The 20,433-nt window shown below is 30.2% G+C and overlaps 4 protein-coding genes across 6 annotated transcripts; 2 read left to right on the forward strand and 2 right to left on the reverse strand.

Annotated features, from left to right (window-relative positions):
- The first annotated feature begins 75 nt into the window (after window positions 1-75).
- On the forward strand, window positions 76-2,328 carry LOC126857369 (telomerase Cajal body protein 1). The gene is made up of 5 exons (XM_050606725.1): window positions 76-496; window positions 701-1,236; window positions 1,306-1,538; window positions 1,621-1,854; window positions 1,934-2,328. Exons 1-5 carry the CDS (start codon window positions 242-244, stop codon window positions 2,146-2,148), a joined length of 1,473 nt encoding a protein of 490 aa, XP_050462682.1. The 5' UTR covers window positions 76-241; the 3' UTR covers window positions 2,149-2,328.
- Window positions 2,329-2,412: 84 nt separating this feature from the next.
- LOC126857363 (disks large-associated protein 5) lies at window positions 2,413-7,987 on the reverse strand. 2 transcript variants are annotated; one of them, XM_050606715.1, is made up of 6 exons: window positions 7,916-7,987; window positions 7,022-7,255; window positions 3,584-5,979; window positions 3,135-3,342; window positions 2,880-3,056; window positions 2,413-2,797 (listed from the first exon to the last, which is right to left on the reverse strand). In XM_050606715.1, the coding sequence occupies exons 2-5, from the start codon at window positions 7,194-7,196 to the stop codon at window positions 2,926-2,928; spliced, it is 2,910 nt and encodes a 969-aa protein (XP_050462672.1). In that variant the 5' UTR covers window positions 7,197-7,255; window positions 7,916-7,987; the 3' UTR covers window positions 2,413-2,797; window positions 2,880-2,925. The 2 variants fall into 2 exon arrangements, with proteins under 2 accessions (XP_050462672.1, XP_050462671.1); XM_050606714.1 differs by lacking the exon at window positions 7,916-7,987 and having other exon boundaries at window positions 2,417-2,797; window positions 3,584-5,982.
- LOC126857366 (uncharacterized) lies at window positions 7,851-10,122 on the forward strand. The gene is made up of 2 exons (XM_050606718.1): window positions 7,851-7,978; window positions 8,121-10,122. Exon 2 carries the CDS (start codon window positions 8,160-8,162, stop codon window positions 9,711-9,713), a length of 1,554 nt encoding a protein of 517 aa, XP_050462675.1. The 5' UTR covers window positions 7,851-7,978; window positions 8,121-8,159; the 3' UTR covers window positions 9,714-10,122.
- Window positions 10,123-10,644: 522 nt separating this feature from the next.
- On the reverse strand, window positions 10,645-20,216 carry LOC126857362 (unextended protein). 2 transcript variants are annotated; one of them, XM_050606713.1, is made up of 14 exons: window positions 19,678-20,216; window positions 17,077-17,368; window positions 16,843-16,998; window positions 16,545-16,700; window positions 16,270-16,458; window positions 16,008-16,181; window positions 15,543-15,714; window positions 15,115-15,306; window positions 14,862-15,008; window positions 14,547-14,687; window positions 14,191-14,379; window positions 13,879-14,114; window positions 13,550-13,774; window positions 10,645-13,345 (listed from the first exon to the last, which is right to left on the reverse strand). In XM_050606713.1, exons 1-14 carry the CDS (start codon window positions 20,199-20,201, stop codon window positions 13,178-13,180), a joined length of 2,961 nt encoding a protein of 986 aa, XP_050462670.1. In that variant the 5' UTR covers window positions 20,202-20,216; the 3' UTR covers window positions 10,645-13,177. The 2 variants fall into 2 exon arrangements, with proteins under 2 accessions (XP_050462670.1, XP_050462669.1); XM_050606712.1 differs by having other exon boundaries at window positions 14,191-14,463.
- Window positions 20,217-20,433: the final 217 nt, after the last annotated feature.

Below are 20,433 nucleotides of genomic sequence, written 5' to 3' on the forward strand. Positions count from 1 at the left end.
ATATTATTTTCCTAATCCTAATATTTAATATATTTCTTCCTAATATTTTTTCTATTGTGCGTAAGACCTTAACTTTAAAGCTGTCTTCGGAATCCACCGCGTTGTATGTGGTATAAGATGTAATTTAGCAGTAAAAATAAATAAATGAATATTACTCGTAATTACGTGTATTTAAATTCTTACTTATGTGAAAAAAATAGAAAATTGTAGAAAAAAAGGATCTCTGCTCGTACAGTGAGAAATGGAAATGGAACGTGACGAAATCGCAGTAAAATCACGTTTGGCATTGATAACAACGCAATGTGAAACTTTAAACAAAAGTGATGCAGTCCGAGATGACGCAGAAAGTAGAACTAAGGAAGATGACCAAGTACAATCAGAAGTCGAACAAACTGAAGAATCTTGTAATTTAACTAATAATAAAATTTGCTTGCAGTCTAGCAAACAAACAAATCTAACTCTAACCTCAGATGAAATTTATCCTCAATCATCACATGTAAGTTTAATATAGATATTGATATACTAAAGAGATTATATTTTATTCATGAATTAGTTCTTATGAAGTCTTCTTATAACTGTTTTTATTAACGTATGGATATCTGCATGATGAGAATTATCTAATATAATTATTCTAGAAAATTGCATAGTAATAAATTTTCAGATTTTCTTGTATTATAATCTTGTTAATTGTAAATTATAGGTAACATATAATACAACATTATTCTCGGAAAGAATAACAAATCTTACAATATCAGAACAAATAGAAAATTGTAAAACTGTAAATAGCACAGGGCCAAGAAATATAAATTCAAAAGATATTGAATTGGCAGAATCTACCTGTATGCAATATAACTGGTCTATAACACCGAGACTATTATGTGTAGCTACTAAAGAATATCAGCCTACAGATTTATATGAGAATTTTACGAAAGGTTGCCAATGGTCCCCAGATGGGACATGCTTACTTGTACCATCAGAAGATTTTAGGATACGTATTTATGAACTTCCCAGAGAGTTATACTCTGGCCAATTTCCATCTGATTTTTTACAGACTGATTTTACACCTGCTCTGACTGTTAAAGAAGGAGGTCTTATATATGACGCTTGTTGGTATCCTTTTATGAACTCATGGGAGCCTATAACATGTTGCTTTCTCAGTACTAGTAGAGAGAGTCCTGTTCATTTATGGGATGCATTTACAGGAGAATTGCGTGCAACATATCAGCCTTACAATCAGTTAGTATTTATATTAGTCAATACTTATTTTTATTTAAGATTTGAATGTAAGAGCATGTCTTTTTTCAGAGTGGATGAAATAGAAGCTTCTCTCAGTGTTCAATTCATAAATGCAGGAAGAGAAATATGGTGTGGTTTTAAAAATGCTGTGAGAACTTTCAATACGGATCGTCCTGGACGTCAAACAAGTACCATTCAATTTAAACATGATTTTCCAAATATGATTGGGTTAGTCTCATGTATTCGTGAAAATCCAATCATGCCAGGTCTAATTGCCTTTGGCACATATTCTAAATGTATTGGTATGCATTTCTACTTAGTAATACTACTCATTGCAGAATATCCTTAAAATACTTTGTATATATTTTTGTTTTATATTTGAAGGACTGTACAAAGATGGACCACTCTGCACTTTTAAAACTGGAAGTGGCATAACACAAATTGAATTTAGTTCTTGTGGAATGAAATTGTTCTCTGTTGTTCGAAAAAATAATGAATTTTTATGCTGGGATCTTCGTAATCCTGGAACTGTTCTTTATTCTTTTGAAGGAAGACAATCAGATACTAATCAAAGAATACAGTTTGCTATCACTCCTGATAATAAACAGATAATTTCTGGTGAGTTAGATACAAAAAATAATATCAAATAAGTTATAATATGCTCCATTAAATATATATATATATATATATTTTCTAGGTGGTATTGATGGAAATATCATTATATGGGAATTATCAGATATTACAAATTATGAAAATTTAAATCCAAAATATAAAATAAAATTGTCTAAAGATTGTATAAATGGAACAAGCTTACATAAAAGTTTACCAATCATAGCAACTAGTTCCGGACAAAGACAGTATGGTATTGAAAAGCACAGAGACAATAGTGTAAGATTGTGGTGGGCTTCTTAAATAAAATAATAGTTTTAGATAATTCATTTATATGTTGATAATATTCATGTTAAAGACAAAACTGTAAATATTTTGTATATAATTATATAATTTTTATAAAAATTCGTTATTTATAGCATCATAAGAAGCGAGGAGTCCAACAAATAAAACATCCTATAACAATAAAATCGAATTATAATGTCAATGCTTTTTTAATGTTAATAATTTTCATACCTTACAATATTATAAGAAATTTTCATACCTTATTATTATTTTTTGTGATTTTATTTTTATTTAATAATTTTATAATGAAATAATCCTACAATTGTTATGTCTAAATATCTATATCTAAAATTCTACAAAAACACAGACATATAAATGTCATTTTAATAATAAAATTATATCAGGTGTAAAATTATAAAAATGTTAGGAAATATCTTTTATAATGAATATTCTTCAATTATAATAAGTAAACTAATAGAATTGACTACTATATAGTGTATTATTTTATATGCATACATTTTGCTGACACATAAATGTCATTATATGTAAAATTTCTAGCTATGTGTGTCAGTTTACTTATTAAATACAACATATAATAAATATATATATAAATGGAAATAAAAAAAACATTAATTTTTCGGATGCGATCTTGTAACTTTGTTAGGAACTGAAATTAACAAATTTTAATTAATAGAATATTTTACTACATATATATAATCATTACTTCTTTTTATATTATTAAAACTTACGATGTTTTGGTGTATCCCATGATGTATCCCTGATATAAGATCTTCATTAAGCATATGTTTGCTTCGAGGGTGTCTTGCTACGATTTCGTCTTGAGGGTGTCTTGCTACGATTTCGTTTTGCATGAGGAGTCATAGGTAACGCTGGTTTGTTTTCAGCACACACTAAACATGTTTCTTCTGTAATAAAATATGATTATATATCAGGTTATATATGTATATAACTTCTGATAAATATATAAATTCAAAAAAAATTACCATTAAATGCAACGCTTTTACGAGATGATCTTCTTTTTTTATCAACATTCTCTGTCAATATCATATTTTCCACCTCTGTTATATTGTCTTTATTTGATGGTATCATGTATTTATCTCCATTTTTTTGCGATAATTTTAACGAACTTTTTCTACTTGAGTTCACAGGGCTCTTATTTTCTTTTTTATTAACACTTCTCCTTTGAGTCATCTAAAATAATATTTTTTGATTAATTTCTCTTTACATAATTAAAACATTATATAAATAGATTAACATTTATGTATAGATGTATAAAAAGATTCTTAATATTAGTATTATATTTTTTAACAAACTATGCTGATTTACATGCTGACTTATAACGTTAGCTATTTCAAAAAGATTGGACACTATTATTAACATTAAAAAAGCATTAATACGTATAAATAAAAGTCATAAAAGCATTATAACTTACCATTTCACTTGTCCTATTGTTTTTGGGTGTGTTATTTGTTGTGATAGTTCTATTTCTAAGTATTCTTATTTCTGTATCATAATTTTCGATGCCTTTCATATTTGAAATTGTATCAGAGATAATAGATGTCTTAGTTGGTAATGGTGTTGCAGGTAAAATATTTACAACTATATTTGACATATTTTTATGATTGGTAGGTTGATTTCGATGTTTTAATTTTTTCTTAGGTAATATAACTTTTGTATCATTTGGCGATGAGTCTTTATCAGATATAGAGAATGTTGTATCATTAAATGCACTAGAATCAAAGGTATCTTGAACAGATAATTCAGATTCATTTGATTTTATTTTAAATCTGTGTGTTTCAGTCGAAATCTGCATATCATCAAAATTATCAGATTCCTCAAAATCTAATTTTCTTCCAGCTTTAATGCACTCCTGTAGACTTAATTCATCCAAATCGAGATTATCTATCCTATTTAAAGCAATAGATAAGTTTAATGTATTCTGTACATCTTCATCAAGAGGCATTTCATTCATTACTACTTGATCATCAAAATTTACTTTATGTGCAGACTTTACACGGATCTCTGTATCTATTAACTCTTCCGATTTCTTTAATATACTCTTACCAGGTGTTTGACCGGAATTAATATATGATATTGTGTCATCTAATTGAACTTCTGGTGTTTTACCCATTTGACTTATTTTCATAGCTGTAAGTGGACTTTTTATTCGTTTATCATCAGAATATTGTACTTTTTGTGACAAGCTTGTTCTAGAACTTTCATATTGAACAGGAATCGACTTAGATTTCTTTGCGCTACATTGAATAGTCATATCAGTATTATTAAAATTCGCAGATTTTTTATTATTTTGAGAAGGTGTGAAATATATTATATTTGTATCCTGCATCAAATTGCTTGTTTTCGCTTCCATCTTTTTTTTTCTGGCAGCCACAATTAATGACCGTAGCGAACTTGGCTTTGATGAGATATGTTGTTTTTTAATAGGCATTCGTTTTTTGGTAGCAGGTTTGGCAACAATGCATTCTTCCTCTTGCCAACCTCTATTTCGTCTTTGTTCCAGTTTCTCAAATCGCGAGTCACAATCCTTGACCTGCACGTATGTCATATCCCAAAATCCTTGTAAATCTTTACACATAACCAGTTTTTCTCCTTTACCAATTTCGCAGTCCTCTACTAAACCACGAAATCTTTCAAACTTTTTATTTATTAGTAAATTTGTCTGTCCTACTGCTTGATTTATTTCATATATAACATCATCTGGTACATCCTTTTCTAATTTGATGTCCAACCATGTTCTACAAAGTTCTTTAAGTCTCTCGATTTCTTTATTCAATAGAAATTTGAAATACTGTGCTGTGCGTACTTCTTCCTCCACAGATATATTTAAATTTTTCATTACAGTATCTTTGGTTGGAATTTCATCAGAGGATAAGCGACCAATGCCAAGCCGCTGCTGTCGTTCTTTTCTAGCATTTTTCTTGCCACGGCTCAGTGTGAGATATGGCGAAAATTGAATGAGGTCGTCCATAGTACAATTTTCTTTACTAGAAGATATATCACTTGAAGTACTGTTTTGTGATGGTGTTTGCATATCAATATTGTCTGATAAAAGTTTTTCTTGAAAAGAGTCTTGCATCATCTGTTCTTTTAATGATGACCTTGTTGTAATTCTGTTTAACTCAGACGTAACATCATTTAAATCACAAATTGATTCATTTAATCTTTGTGATGATTTTCGTTTATTTGATAATAACTTTGGATTTGCAGGAGTTTTCAACTTTACTATAGTATCACTGATATCAGGGATTTCTACGTATAATTTTTTCAATGATATATCTTTCTGTTCATTTATATCAACAGTTTTACATTCTGTTTGCAATTTATCTTGTATGAAGAAATTTCCCTTTTCCTGTGGAGTTTCTTCTATTGGTACAAGACCAAATAAAGGCATTTTATGCAATCCAGATGGAGGTCTAAATTCATGATTAGCAGAGGCAAATGATTTTTTATTTTTAGTATTTGATGTTGACTTTTTGATATTCATAGGATATTTTGTTGATGTTGAAGCTACATTCTTTATAGTAGCAGCTGATTGCTTAGCAGAAGATGCTGCTTTAGCTAATAATCGCTTCTCTGTAGCTTTTGTAACCCATTTCTGAACATTATTTGATCGTGTTGCTTGCTTAGGTGTTTTTGCAACTGCAGTTGATACATTGTTTCGAACCATAGGAGAACATAGAGAGTGATGAACAATACCAACTTTAAAAGCAGGTTTTTTTGTCGCATTTTCCAGCTTCTTTCTCTTCTTGCGTTCTTCCTTCCATTTTATCAATTTTTTCATACGTGTATCCGTAATAGATGTATCCTCTGCTAAAAATGATATTTTTGCTCTTGATTAGTCAATTTAAAATGGTATAAATTAACATGAATATAAAACAATTATGAAAATAAAGGATATATATCAGTTTATACAAGATAAATAATCTTAAAGTTAAACAATCAACATTTCTTAATTTTTTATGTGAGTATAAACAAAAAAAAATATTATATAAACATTACAAAAACTTCATTTTCACAAAATTATAATAAAAATATTAAACATAAAAACAATTACAAATTTATTATTAACACAGAAAATAAATGGAAAAATAAATTAGCAATGTTTATTTGTTTAGTCATGTTTTGCTGCAATGTTTAGTTAGTTTACGAGTTTGTTAATATTTATTTATAGATAATTATAAAAATAAAAGTGAATTATACGAAAGTTAATTTATGAAAAGAACTCATCAAAAATATTAATTTGGCACTCACACTAAACAAAAACAAAATAAATATGACTTTTACAAATTCAATTTTTTTCTTGTTTTTATTTATAAAACATACTGGCAAAATTTAACTGTTTGACTTTGATTTATCCTTTATAAAAAAAAGCAACTATTATTTAATTGCATAGCATATATATAAATCATTATAATATTTATTTATACATATTTATTTATACATTATAATATTTATTTATACATAATTATTTACATGATATATTTTCTGTCTCTATTAATTATTAAATAGTATCAAGTTCTATTAACAAATTTGAGATTTATAAAGACTATCAACATTTATTCACATTTATATTACATGTGTGTGACATATAATTATGTTCATTTTAATAATTAAGTCATTTAATAATTAAGTATGATTAACCATCAATTATTCTTAGCAATGTCTGTAAAATGAAATAAAAAATGAAAAATGCAAGATAAAAATATTAATTTTAATGATAAAAATATCACATAAATGAAAATGAATAATATGCAAGGCTGCATGAAAAATAACCATTAGCTTTAGTTATCTGTAATCTCATTGCAAACATATCGTTTTTCATTAAACAATTAGCTTTTCCTTAACTTACTAGAGAACGGACTGGCGGGTACCGAGACATCTTGGAGTCTACGATTGTTGTCGAATGCTCGTGTTCTGATTTCTCTACGAGATTCCGTATGCTTATAAGCTCGTAGAATCCTACTAAGATCCGCGTGACCAAAACCCGGACGCGGATTCTTATACTGTTGCTTGAAATCCGACATTTCGTAATGATTCAATGCAACTCTTCAAGTATACGTATCCTTCTGTAACGGCAGTACAACTGAAAATCACTTCAAATTAATAGTTATAGCGTTGAACATCGAAGTAGCGACGTTCGGCGATTGCCATTGGTCAATTCAAAATAGTGAAATCAGTCTTACCAATTGATAGGTTGCCATCCAAAAGCAACATTGTGTTCAGAACATAATATGGTTGATTGACCAATCAGGACAAAGAAATCTGTGTTTCTCCTGACCTGATTGGTCAATCGGACATTACTCGATTACAAATAAATTTTTAAATGTAATTGAATAATTGTTTTTTCTGCGTTCTCACATTTCAAAACATTATTCCCATATGATGTGATGAACTATATTTTCGTCCGTATAAGTTAAATAAATGTTCAAACTCAAGATTTCATTAAAGTCTTCAACGAAAATGCATCATATGAGTTTAAATAAAATAATTTTTCTTTATTTTTATGTTTCAAGTCAGATATATTACATTTGCCAAATATCTATAGCATATATATATATATATATATATATATATATATATATATATATATATATATATATATATATACAGGATATCTCAAACCTACCCACCAGCTAATAGAAGATTTTTGAGATTATTTTAAAATGATTTTTTTTCAGCAAAAATGTCGAGACATCAATAATTTCTATGTTATAGGCGATTCAGAAAAAGAGTGGAAACTTACAATATATCGAAATGACATCATATTTAGTGCAAGCAGTTCACTGAACTCGTCATATTAATTGAGGTTGTACTGATAACTGCTAAAAAGAATGTTTTCTTTTTCATGGGTTAGCTAAAAAAAACGCTCTAGTGCAGTCAGTTGTGCTAAAAAGAACAAACCACTTATATTACGTGCCTTACATCTCTTTTTACGTCTGTACATACAGGTGTACGTGTTGAAGACTTGAGGAAACGTAACGTGAGATATGCATATCACGATCGACGATGAGATCGTGCTGCGGAATTTTGTCGTGTGCGAATTTTATGGCGAGGAGACGTGCTTCTGTTGGAACGAGAATAAGCTCGTCGTCTTTCCGTACACGAGAGGCAATTTGGTTGTACAGGATGTGCAAATTCTGTCGATGCCAAAACCCCTCAGGAAGATCCAGATCTTCGACGGTAGAGCCTTCTTCATATGCGCGCCACAAGGGGCTTACAAATTGTCTCGTGCCGGCGAACTCGTCCTTCTGAGTAAAAATGCCCTGGACATGGGCAGCGAGTTCTTTCAGGTGCTGACCGCCACGAGCAACGGCGTGTACCTCGATGACAAGCAGGTTACATCATCCACATTGCTGTTTTCTGTTACGTCGAATGCTGTGAGAGAGGTACGCGCCTTTTCTCTAATTTTGGAGAGTACCGAGACACGATTTGTAAACTGTTTCACTACCGATTCGAAAAAAAAAGGGAACTTATGCATAATCGCATACGATAGAAAGTTGTTCGCGTTAAAGAGAGACAATATCGTACAATTAATTTATACTAGCGACCATGCCATCAATGATATCGTGCCTGTAAAGAGACGAGACAAGGTAGCAGGTCTCTTACTTTTCATAGATATGGATATGGTAGTCTTGGTACATGATAGAGATTCTGATCTAGTTTTTGAGAAGATACATTTGGGAAAGAAAATGAGAAATATTTCCGCGTTCTGTGCCTGCTTCAGTATTGAAATGGAAAACGTTTTGTGGCTAATGTATTGTGATCAATCCAAAATGTATTATATAAGAAAGAAACTCTTTGCTGACATAATTCAGGAGATAAGAGTGGAAGAGAGGACATTTAGGTGTATACAGTATTACAAATCAAATATAATTTTAGGTCTATCGCAAGAACAAGAAATAATCGAGTTTTCTCTTGAAGAACTGGAGAATTCTTTATCGCTCAATAATGATGTCAATCTTCATATTGATATGTTTCAGAGAACAGAACTTATTATGGAGAAAATTTATGCAAAAGTAAAGGAACTAAATATCCTCTATGAGAACATGATGGATGAACGAGACAATTTGAGGAGAATAAATCTGTATGTTTCCAAACAGAAACTTAAAGTAACTCCTCACATTGAAGTATCCAGAATGTGTAATTATAATTATCTTGAATTAAATATACCAAGCAAACTGCCTAGAAACAGTCATATGGTATTTGCTATTAATTCTAAAAATCAAAACATATTTTGCATGAAGAAAATTACAGAAACTGCATTTACTTTAAAAATGCCTATTGATGGAAGTAGAATACTATATGCTTCAAACATTAATATGGATTTGATTACATGGATGAATAAACAACAGCCATGGTGTCTTATACAAAATTTTATATATTCTCCGCCACAAGATCTCAAGAGAAAAAGAGGAGCAAAGAAAGATAAAACTGCCTTCATAGATGCAAAAATTACGTCACTGCAAAAATTAATAGCGGAAAAAGATTTGAGCATGACAAAATTAAGCGAAATAAAAAGAATTATACGAGCAGAATTATAATTTTGCTTTTTAATTAGAAAAGATTTTGTGATATATTTGTTGTTTATATATGTTTCTGTTATATAAGATTTAAGAGATGTGTTTTACTTAATTTTTCTTATTGTATATCAGAGAATAGATTTTAATTATGTTTCACATTAGTGTGATATTTTATTACTTTAGGGATTTGATAAATAACATTATTGGTTTTTATCTGATAAAAAATTTTTTTTCCGTCTATATACTCTATCTTTTTTATGCATAGATATATGCATTTTATATGCGCCTTTATATATATTCCTTTCAATAAAAAAATCAATTTTATCTATCTATATTATCACAGAAATAATTGTACACATATATATACAGATACATACATATAAGATACTAAAAATTTTATTGTAATTTTTATAATATAAAAATGTTTGAAAGACTGCATAAAAAAAACCAAATATATTTTAAATGTAAGATTTAATTTATATTTTATAAAGATAATATAATCAAAGGAAGAGCATATTTATAATAAAAGTTCTCTCATTTATCATACATTAGATTGACATTTTTTGTTTTGTTCAAATCGCGTTTATATATATATATATATATATATATATATATATATATATATATATATATATATATAATATGTAACTAATATTCTATCAATCGGCTACAATAATTTTTTATTTGTAAAGACAAATATAGGAATCTAATTAACAATCGCAATGTACCAAATATATGGCATGATAAATATGTAATCATTTAAAGATTTGTCATGATAGACATGACAAATCTCAATAAATACAATGGGAAAATGAAGAACATACATGTTAACATGACTTTACATTCACTATATTATGTACACTATGTAAATCATCTCCATAAAAAAATGTCATGTTTATATTCATCCTTTACGCAGTAACTTTGTTTAACAGTTTATTGTAATGTACTTAAATCTATCATTCTACAATAGAATGTTTTGCGTATTGAGGGAGAGGGGAAGGGCTTTGTAATATATTTTTTCCCCACATATAATATTTCTAGTTAGTTTTTTACACAGTACAAAAAATATATATATATGTATATATATATATATTATATATAATATTCACCGCAATTCTCTTATTGATCTTTTTTAATAAGTACTTTGATCTACAAGAACAATGTCAGGTAACCATTTTCTAATTTGATATATTCTACAAAATCCAAGCCAAATGTAAAATTTGATTTACATTATACAATGGCGTAAAATATTTTTTTTTTTAATATAAATTGTCTCTTATACATGTATGTAAGTACATTTATTATAGAAATTATATTTGTTGTGCCATGTCATATAATGCAAAAATAAAACTTCATTCTTTGTTAAATATTTTAATATAGAGATTATTCATAATAATTAACACACACAGACTACACAGAGAGATATTTCAAGCTGTTTTTCGCTCTTTACATTTTAATTACTTCCTCTATATACCAGGTCCAATAGGATTTAGAATTCTTTCATGTACATAGAAAAACTTGCTCTTCAAAAAACGCTTTATGCTGGATAATTACAATATTATTATATATTAATCTCGATGTATCTATAATGTATATCATAAGTACTCAATTAACAACAATATAATATTAATGTTGTACATTTGCATCACTGAAATAATCTATAAAACAAAATAACAATTTAAGGAAATTAGATTTCTGAAAAAAATGTTAACAATATTACAGAATGACAAGACTGTAATATGGGCCTTTATATCTAAAATTATGACGAAGTTATCAGATAATTATACAATAGAAGGCGAATTTTTTTTTAATTTCACATATGAATGTTAAAAAAAAAAAAAAATCTTTTGAATAAAAAATTTTGTTTATTTTTATTTGTATCACTGAATATTACTTTTATATATTAAATATCGTGACAATTTAATCACAAATATGTATTTGATGATAAAGTTTATTGGATATTGAAAGAAAAATAATTTTGTTTCCTACATATATCTATGTAAGAGATATTTAACTTTTGTAATTTAATTAATTATATTACATGGTTTGTTAACTGAAATAATTGAAGTATCGCTTCATTAAATTTTCATTAAAAATCAAATGCAATTGATAAGCAACAAATAAAATTTTGCTGTTTTTTAATCATAACGATAAGAAAAAGGGTACATTTCTATATCATTTATCTTCTATTAGATCAGAATGAATGAGAGAAGAATGATGTAAGAGTATATGACTGCACTAGTTGTGATAGGAATGTAACTATTTAATGCATTAATAAAACTTCAGTTTTCTTAAAAGAAAAAAAAAAGGAGAAAGAATGCAATACTTATAATTAAAATTAATTTAAGCACACAATACACACAGTAATACCTGTATAGACAATTTCTTAAGGCACGTAATAAAAGTATAAGTAATTACATGAATTATGTACCAAGCCTTTTTCTCACTTTTTCTACTTACTAACTGGGCCATTTTAATCTATTATACATTTAGATTCAATGTACAATCCAAGGGATGTAAATAACCAAAATCTCTGTTTTTCAGAGAAAAGTAACATTTGGATATATATTAATCCTTTGTCAAACTTCTCTTTCATTTGTACTGCTTTTTCTAATATATTTATATATAATAGTGGTTCAATCGCGCATATGGCTAATTTTATATATTATTGTTTTATATGGTAATGTGTGTGAATCTTTATACTAAAATATATTCAAAATAATGTCAAGGCATTATTATTACAGCATAGTTTCTATTCATCTTTCTCCAAGTTAGTTAAAAACTGTACTCGCAATGCCATCATTTTTTCATATTGAAATATGTAATCTCTTTTATAGTATACAATATATATATATATATATAATGACATATTTTATAAGAGAAATAAATTTAATTATTAATTTTAATTATTATAAATATATATTGCATAAAAAATGTATAAAAGAACAAACAAAAAAATCGATATATATTTATGATTGTAAAATGGAAGCAGTTTTTCATTTTAAGATAGAATTGTTATTTTAAGATATAATTATTAAATTTACTCTTTTTATGAACTGACCTTTTTCTATATATATATTTAAAAATATTTAATGGAGTCTGTGTAATTATGACTATATCTTAATTTTATCATGTATTATATTAAATGCTATTGTGTGTGTGTGTGTGTCTGTGATAATTCATCATGTATTCCTTCGTGCTTTTCTCTATGCAAACTATCATGACAAAGTGATTTATCTGATAATATATCTAAGAAATAATTTAAGAATTTATAAGAAAACCGAGGCATATCAAGTACAGCTTTTGCTTGTTAAAAATATGACGTTTCTCCTCTCTTATGTTAAATATTTAAATGATTCATGAAGTACCTAGTGTCACAGTAGCAATACGTGTCATGCCAGCATGTTTCGCTCTGTGTCGCTCGATGCTCTTGACGTTATCGATCTTGCCGACAGAACCGAGCTTCGTCGGCCATTCTGTAAGCGTTAAGAGTTATCCTGTTTAGGCAAAAGATTTGTTCGTTCCTCATTGTCGTTTACTCTCTTAGTGGTGGACAACAATCGTGCGGCTTCAGATTGTCGGACGAGAATATCCGCATCTAGCGTGCTTAAGGAATCACGTTTGATTTGATTTTCCACCGGACTCGTTTGTATCTTGAATGAACATATAACAAATGATTGTAAGTATATTCGAAGAAAAATGTTTAAAAAATGAATTTAGTATACATTTCGCACGCCATTATAAAAAAATGTTAAAGATAAATGACTTAAAAAAAAAATTATATAAAAAATATATATACTTTTTATATAATTAAAATTATAATAAATATTTTTTAAAATTATATATGTAGTACAAACCTTTGCTGATAAATTTTTCGTTTTTCCGTCATTTCGTGGTGAGGCAAATTTCGAATTGGTGATTGGACTGGCGCTGGTTGGAATCGGCGATGTCGGTGCTGTTACGCTGCGTATAGGCGAATGAATTGAAGCATCCTTTTCTTTCTCGTTTTCTACAGGTTTGTCCATAGGCAACACCGGAGACTCAGGCACACTACGATCATCCTCCTCCAAAGAATGCAACAACTATAAATTAATTTAGAATTATTTTTATTTTGTCTAATGCAATTGGCAAAATGTTTTGCATGATAAATTAATCTATTTTTTGTTTTTGTGTAGAAAATTGCAACCTTTTCCACTTCATCGTCGAATTGTTCTTGACTAGGCAACGGATCCTTTTGCCTTCTTTCCAAAATTGTAGCGCGCTTCGCAGCAAGATATAGAGATCTTTTGATTTTTACGTAGAATACCTCGGTCACTGCACGCACTGTGTAGTCTGGTACAAAGGTATGACGTAGCATAGAATCCAAATTAATAGATTGAATACTTCCGACCGTCTGTGGATTTACGTTCGTGGGCGATTCGGCTAGATAACAAACATTCCTATTTAATCCGATAAACATAGAAATATATTTTTATTAAAAGATATATATCATTCTTACCAATTCCGATGTTAGCGGTAAGAGCTTGCGATCCGAAATATGTAAAAGGGCCACTTTCAAACATCATGTTTTCTTTGCCAACTGTCACTTCGACACGACCTTCCAAAATTAGCACAAAGTAATCGACTGCTTTTCCTTGTTGATAAATTATCGCAGCTGGATCACTTTTGGCTTTTTCACGTGATTTTACTTTAATATGATAAATAATATCTTGTTTCAGTAAACGTCGCAGAATCGTTTCCGATATAACATCTGGTTTAAACGATTCCACAGCTGAGAGAAAATCGCATATGATATATAATTATAAATCTAACATTACACATTTTACAAATACGCTTTTAAATATTGTTCCTTACTCGTGGATAAATACTGGAACATTGCCAAAGTCAACTGTGGAGAGATGTGTATTCGTTGATTTTCTTTTTTCTCTGCAAATATGGTGAAATCCGTTGGCATTTTTGCTCGAACCTGTCTTTTACGTTTACTTCTATTATCCGCTGCAAAAATCAATATCCAGTATTTAAATGGTGCTTTATAATTTGATATATATATATGTATATATATATATATATATATATATATATATATATATATATATATATATATATATACTCAAAAGTATTTTTAATTGCCGCAAGAGAAACCTTTGCAAATAAGATAACAAAACCTACTAAACACATCTGTCTCATCAATAATCTCAGCTTGAATTAATTCCTCAATAACATCTTCCAATGTAACCAAACCAATCACCTCGTAAAATGGATCACCTTCGCCTTCGTTGTTAACTCTTTGCACAAAAGCCATATGGCCCTTATGACCTATGGATACACATGTGTCATTATTATTGCCCTCTCTATCTCTCTTATATTTCCATTTAAAAAAAATTTTTTTATGAAAAGACATTCAATTATATAATATACAAACCTTCCTTAAATTGTTTAAACATTATATCTAATGTAACATCCTCAAAAATGAAATTACATGGATTTTGATAAAATTGGCAAAGTGTCTTAAGTGGCATATTATCGTCAGGATCAACAAACGCGAGATCTTTGATATATAACATCGTCACTATATTCGTTCTTACATCTTCGTACACTGGTATACGCGAAAATCCTAGAAATAAAATACACTAGTTGATTTAACAAGCTTCGCATCACTCTGTAAAATGTTAACACAGAAACCTACATTCGATCAAAATTAAGTAACTGACAAGTTTCTTGGTAAGACTAAATGCTTATCTAATACAAGATTTATCTGTAATAAATGCTTAATTCAATAAACTAATAATATCTTCAGTGTTATGAATGTAAACAAGCATCATTAAAGCTCGCTTAAATTGTTAATCATACCTGATTTCATAATCTCAGACACAGTTTCAAAGTCTAGAATAGCGTTATAGTTCAACATATATACATCTTCGATTCTGGTCATTACATCTGCTACAGTCTTCTTTCGCAGTTCTAACGCTCCTGCAATTATATTTACTTCATCTTTCTCTAAATCGTTGTATTCATTTGTTACCTAGAAAGATTCCTATATAGTATTAATATATCAATTTCAAATGTTCATGCATTTCCCAAATATTATAATATTTTTCTACATACAAGATATTCAAATTTTTGCGAGCATTTCTTAAATAATTCAAAAAATAATAAAGATTGGTAAATACAATCATTCATGTAAAAATAAGGAATACATTAATATTGTTAAATATTGCATGAAAACCATTCTACACAATTCTACAAACTACTCTCTAATATATCGCAAAGTATTCTAATTCTATTTAATTACTACTGGATTACTTAATTACTTACCTTGACCAATTCCTTCAAACGTTCTCGATTATATACATTCCCGATCTCTTCACCGAGAATAACATCTAGAAGTTTACTGATTGGATAGCTTAATGGAAAAGTGATCAGCATTGTCAATTTGGTGAGATAGATAGTCTTTGCACCGACGCACAATCCGTGCCTGCTACAAAGAGCCTATAACGTAATAATATCGTATCTTTAAACTTAAGATCAATTTTACACATAAACGATAGAAAAAGCGTAGTTCGCGTGAAAAACATACCTGCGGCGAAATTTCGCCGAAAATGACAATAGCTAACGTCGAGCAGATAATAGCGACAAACCCGGAGGTCAAGTCATCCAACAATATCGTAAACACTGAATTGACAAGAACATTGGAAAACAGAATCGAACACAAAAGATAATTTCCGTGATTTCTTACCGGCTGAATTGTTCTCGCATATTTTTTCTCCTACAACGAATAGTGGAATAATGCAACGTAAATGTAAAGAGAAAAAAATGAAAATGCTATAGATATAAAAATAAAACTTTGCTTACTTTTTCTGTACCAGTATTAACAAGTATTTTCAATTCGGTCCTATCTATCGCCATTAAACCGAGATTGAGACCAGAGAAAAGCGCGGACAAACTGAGACAAATGAGAATGATGATGATAGTGAGCCAAAGCGGTAATATTTTCTCATATGTGCAGATCTGAAAGTCTTGAACTATAAATAATTGTATTCACTGAGTAACTCAATAATTTTATATCAAAGAGGGAGCTTATATAAATTTTAAATATCACATTAATAGAATAAAAGATGTAAAAAAGAGAGAAAGATATATATATGCTCACAGTATTATACAGTGCAGTGCCTTGATGTTTAAATAGCACTTGATCTTTCCTCAGAACATCCTTTTCATATTTTGGCCGTTTTGCGCATACATAAAATGACGATCCCAGAGGAAGTACTACATGAACGATCGCTGTAGATTCCTCTACATTTTCCACCTAAATACAAAGATATGTCAAATCTCTTGTAATTTCTCTCCTCTAACCATTAAACACTGTAATTTCATGGATACTTACTGGAAACTCGTTACTTTTAATTTTATCGCAAACGGAGCCCCTTTCCGCTTGCACATCAGTGAAACTAATCAGGGTATCTGGTGTGATACCGGTGCCGAATAAACGGATGACCGCTTTAATTCCAGCCCGGATCTGAGGAATTCCGTTTTCGCTGTAAGAAGGTTCCTTCTCGGCCATCTCGATTCGCAACCCTTCGATATGTACATCCGTGTAATTTTGCGAGGTGAGATTTTCGTTGAGGGAGGGACTCTCTCCGAGGGAGGGATCATCTCGTCGTGTACGAAGATATTTTCTGTGAATAAGAAATTTGCGATAGAAAATTAATCTGATTCATTTTTAATTATTGTTGTCGTTGTATTTTCTTTATTTTACATATTATTATTGCTCTCCGCGTTTTTTATAGCGTCCAACCCCGTGGAAAAAAAAAAAACAGCGGCCGATAAATTACTGCTATTATATCGAAGCGATACATAAAAACCATTCATATCAAGATTCATACTCGAGGTACCGATATCTCGTTAATCTAGAATGAATTATACGGCGAAATATGTAACAAGAGTTCTTTCGTAAATAAGGCTATCGTCTTCGTAGAGATATTATATTCAGATAACGATATTCCAGATCGTCGATATATAAAAAAACTGACATTCATATAAAACGTATTTGTTTTACATAAATCTTTTAATCTGTCTAGATGAAGAACGTGTATTCTCTCTTCAAATATTGAATAGAAATGATTAAGAGAAAAAACATCTGTATTTTATACTCTGACAATTATTCGCTCATCAGAAATCATTTATTTTCCCTCTAAAAGAATTATCATTGCAAAAATTATAGAAATATTATATGATGGATAAAAAATTACCGAGAAGTCCAACATTTTCATAAGTCAGGATAAAAGAGATTGAATCGATTGTTTTTAATATCACCTTCGGTTCGTTGAAAAGCTAACAATAAATCGAAAATGGAATACATAATATTTATTACATTGCACAACTTGTTGTAGAAGGCGATAAATTTTGCGTATCTGCGTAAATCTTGAGAGCTCAACGAACGTCATCGGAAAACGGCGAAAAAAAACAGGTCACATACTTCATTCTATTTTTATTCATTAACGTGGGAGCCAAGTTCGGCTATTGAATCAGAGATGCGGCTGGATCATCGCCAGCAAGGGAAAGAGAGAGAGAGAGAGAGAGAGAGAGAGAGAGAGAGAGAAAGAGAGAGATATGCTCGGTCAATGATTAGGCATAGTAACGTATATGTATAATTATCTCGCGCGCGCGTTTCAACGTTAGACAAATTCCTTGCCCCGAGCATCATCCAAATGCACGCGTCTAAAGTTGCACATTCTTCGCGATAAAACACGCGTTATCGTTCCGACGACGCTTTATCGTTCCTCCATTACCCTTATAATCCGACACGTCCAATTCTCCACGAAATGTTGATGTCGAATAAACAAACTGTTGAAGCGTGATTGAAAACTAAACGATCTGTGTGTTGTACACTATATAAATATACTGCACTATATAAACTGTCTTTGTGACTGCCTTGTCTCATAAATCAAAATGTAATATTCGTGGGAACGCGAAGATAATTCTACGCGTGTGTTTCGTATATTGAGAATCTGCGATAACGGAGTGAATAACACATACACATTCTCTCTCTTTCTCTCTTTCTTTCGCCTTTCCGCAGTGTAAATAATTAGACGAGAATATCAAAGAGAGGCGAATGACTTCTCCCTTCCTAGAATTTCAAAATATACGCCTCTCTATTTTTAATATTAGCCATATAATATTTTGACGCCTGCTTCAAGTGGACTCACTCTATGCGAGTTTTATAAATTTTTTAAAGATTTTACAACAGAGGCATGTGCCATGCGAGAACTGAAAAAATAATTGGCAATTTTTCATAAATCTATTCAACGAAAAGCGAAAGAATTATATATGAAACATGTCTTGTCCAAGTATGAATGTTATATAAGAGAAATATGATATTATATGTTTCACAAAGTAAAATATATATTTTTCAAATAGTTATATATATATATATATATATATATATATATATATATATATAATATTGTATTAACAATCTTATATTAATTAAAATTATATTAATAATCTTATATTTATTCAATACACATTGTTTACAATATACAGTGCGTTTGAACCATGATTCAACTGTGATTTGATGCATCAAGTTTATATAATTGCTTTAATTACAAATTGAATGAATCTCTCAAGACCTTTAATATTACTGCTTTGAAATAAAATTAATATCCAGTAAAATATTTGAACTTTTTGTCTTTTTTTATAGATGTACTGTTATTATCTCCATCATAATGATTGGTTTATAATTATTAAATATTTTTTTTAATGAAAAATTTTTTAATAATAATTTGATGTCTTTTCTTAAAACATTATGTTTCATTGTTTAGGAGATCACCGCCTACTTTTATTCTGTGACTCATAACAAAACGGAAGAAAGGAAAATACGTTAGTAGAAACTGAGAAAGAATGACAGATTCGTGCGTAAGAAAAGAAGAGGGAAGGAGAGGAAAACCTAAATATAGATAGAGGGAAAGTGTTCAAAGTTACTTACTCCGGGTGTACCGGGATTTTTAACGAGGTACGATCGCCGAGGTTGCTCCATCTCTTTCCGTCACCGTCATCGCTATCGTATCTTAGACAAAAATAGACAATTTTTGCGTTTACAGGAATTGTTCGAAATTCGTAGATCGCGCGATCGCGCGTCGACGACGACCACACCGCATCCAGGAGGGTATCGTCCGAGTACATCGGACAATCGTATCTTGACAACGACCATCGTAGGGCGAGATCGAGACCGAGATCGGTGCCCAGGAACTCGACGAGGGGGCGGCGATTATCGGCAGCGCCGAACAGCAGTGCGGACAACGGGATCACCGTCCTTATCACGGGCACCGATTTCACAGATGATCGGACGCCGTTGGCCGACGTCGACGTTAACGTCGACGCCGCGTTGGCCTTTGCTAGCTGAACGACACACGCGGAAACAAGTAATAAAAGAATCGTTGCCGGCGTGAAACGCGAACAGACGACATGTTGCGCCATCATACGATCACTGTACTCTGCCGACAACTTCATTCCAGTCGGCTCGCTTCACACTTCGGTGTGTTGTATATTTATAACGCGCCGCTGCGACTACGCAGGCGCGTGCGCATGCGTCGCGCTCTATTTAAACGAAGAATTGCGCGTATCATCAAAAGAAATTTAGCATTTCTTAAGATTTATGAATTTCGACATTGCGCAAGGCCCACTTTAAGCTTTTCAAAACATAAAATTAATAATTTGTAAATTAAAGTAAAAATTTGCTCTG

The sequence above is a fragment of the Cataglyphis hispanica genome, chromosome 21 (genome assembly GCF_021464435.1).
Source record: "Cataglyphis hispanica isolate Lineage 1 chromosome 21, ULB_Chis1_1.0, whole genome shotgun sequence".
In the NCBI taxonomy this organism is placed as follows: Eukaryota; Metazoa; Arthropoda; class Insecta; order Hymenoptera; family Formicidae; genus Cataglyphis; species Cataglyphis hispanica.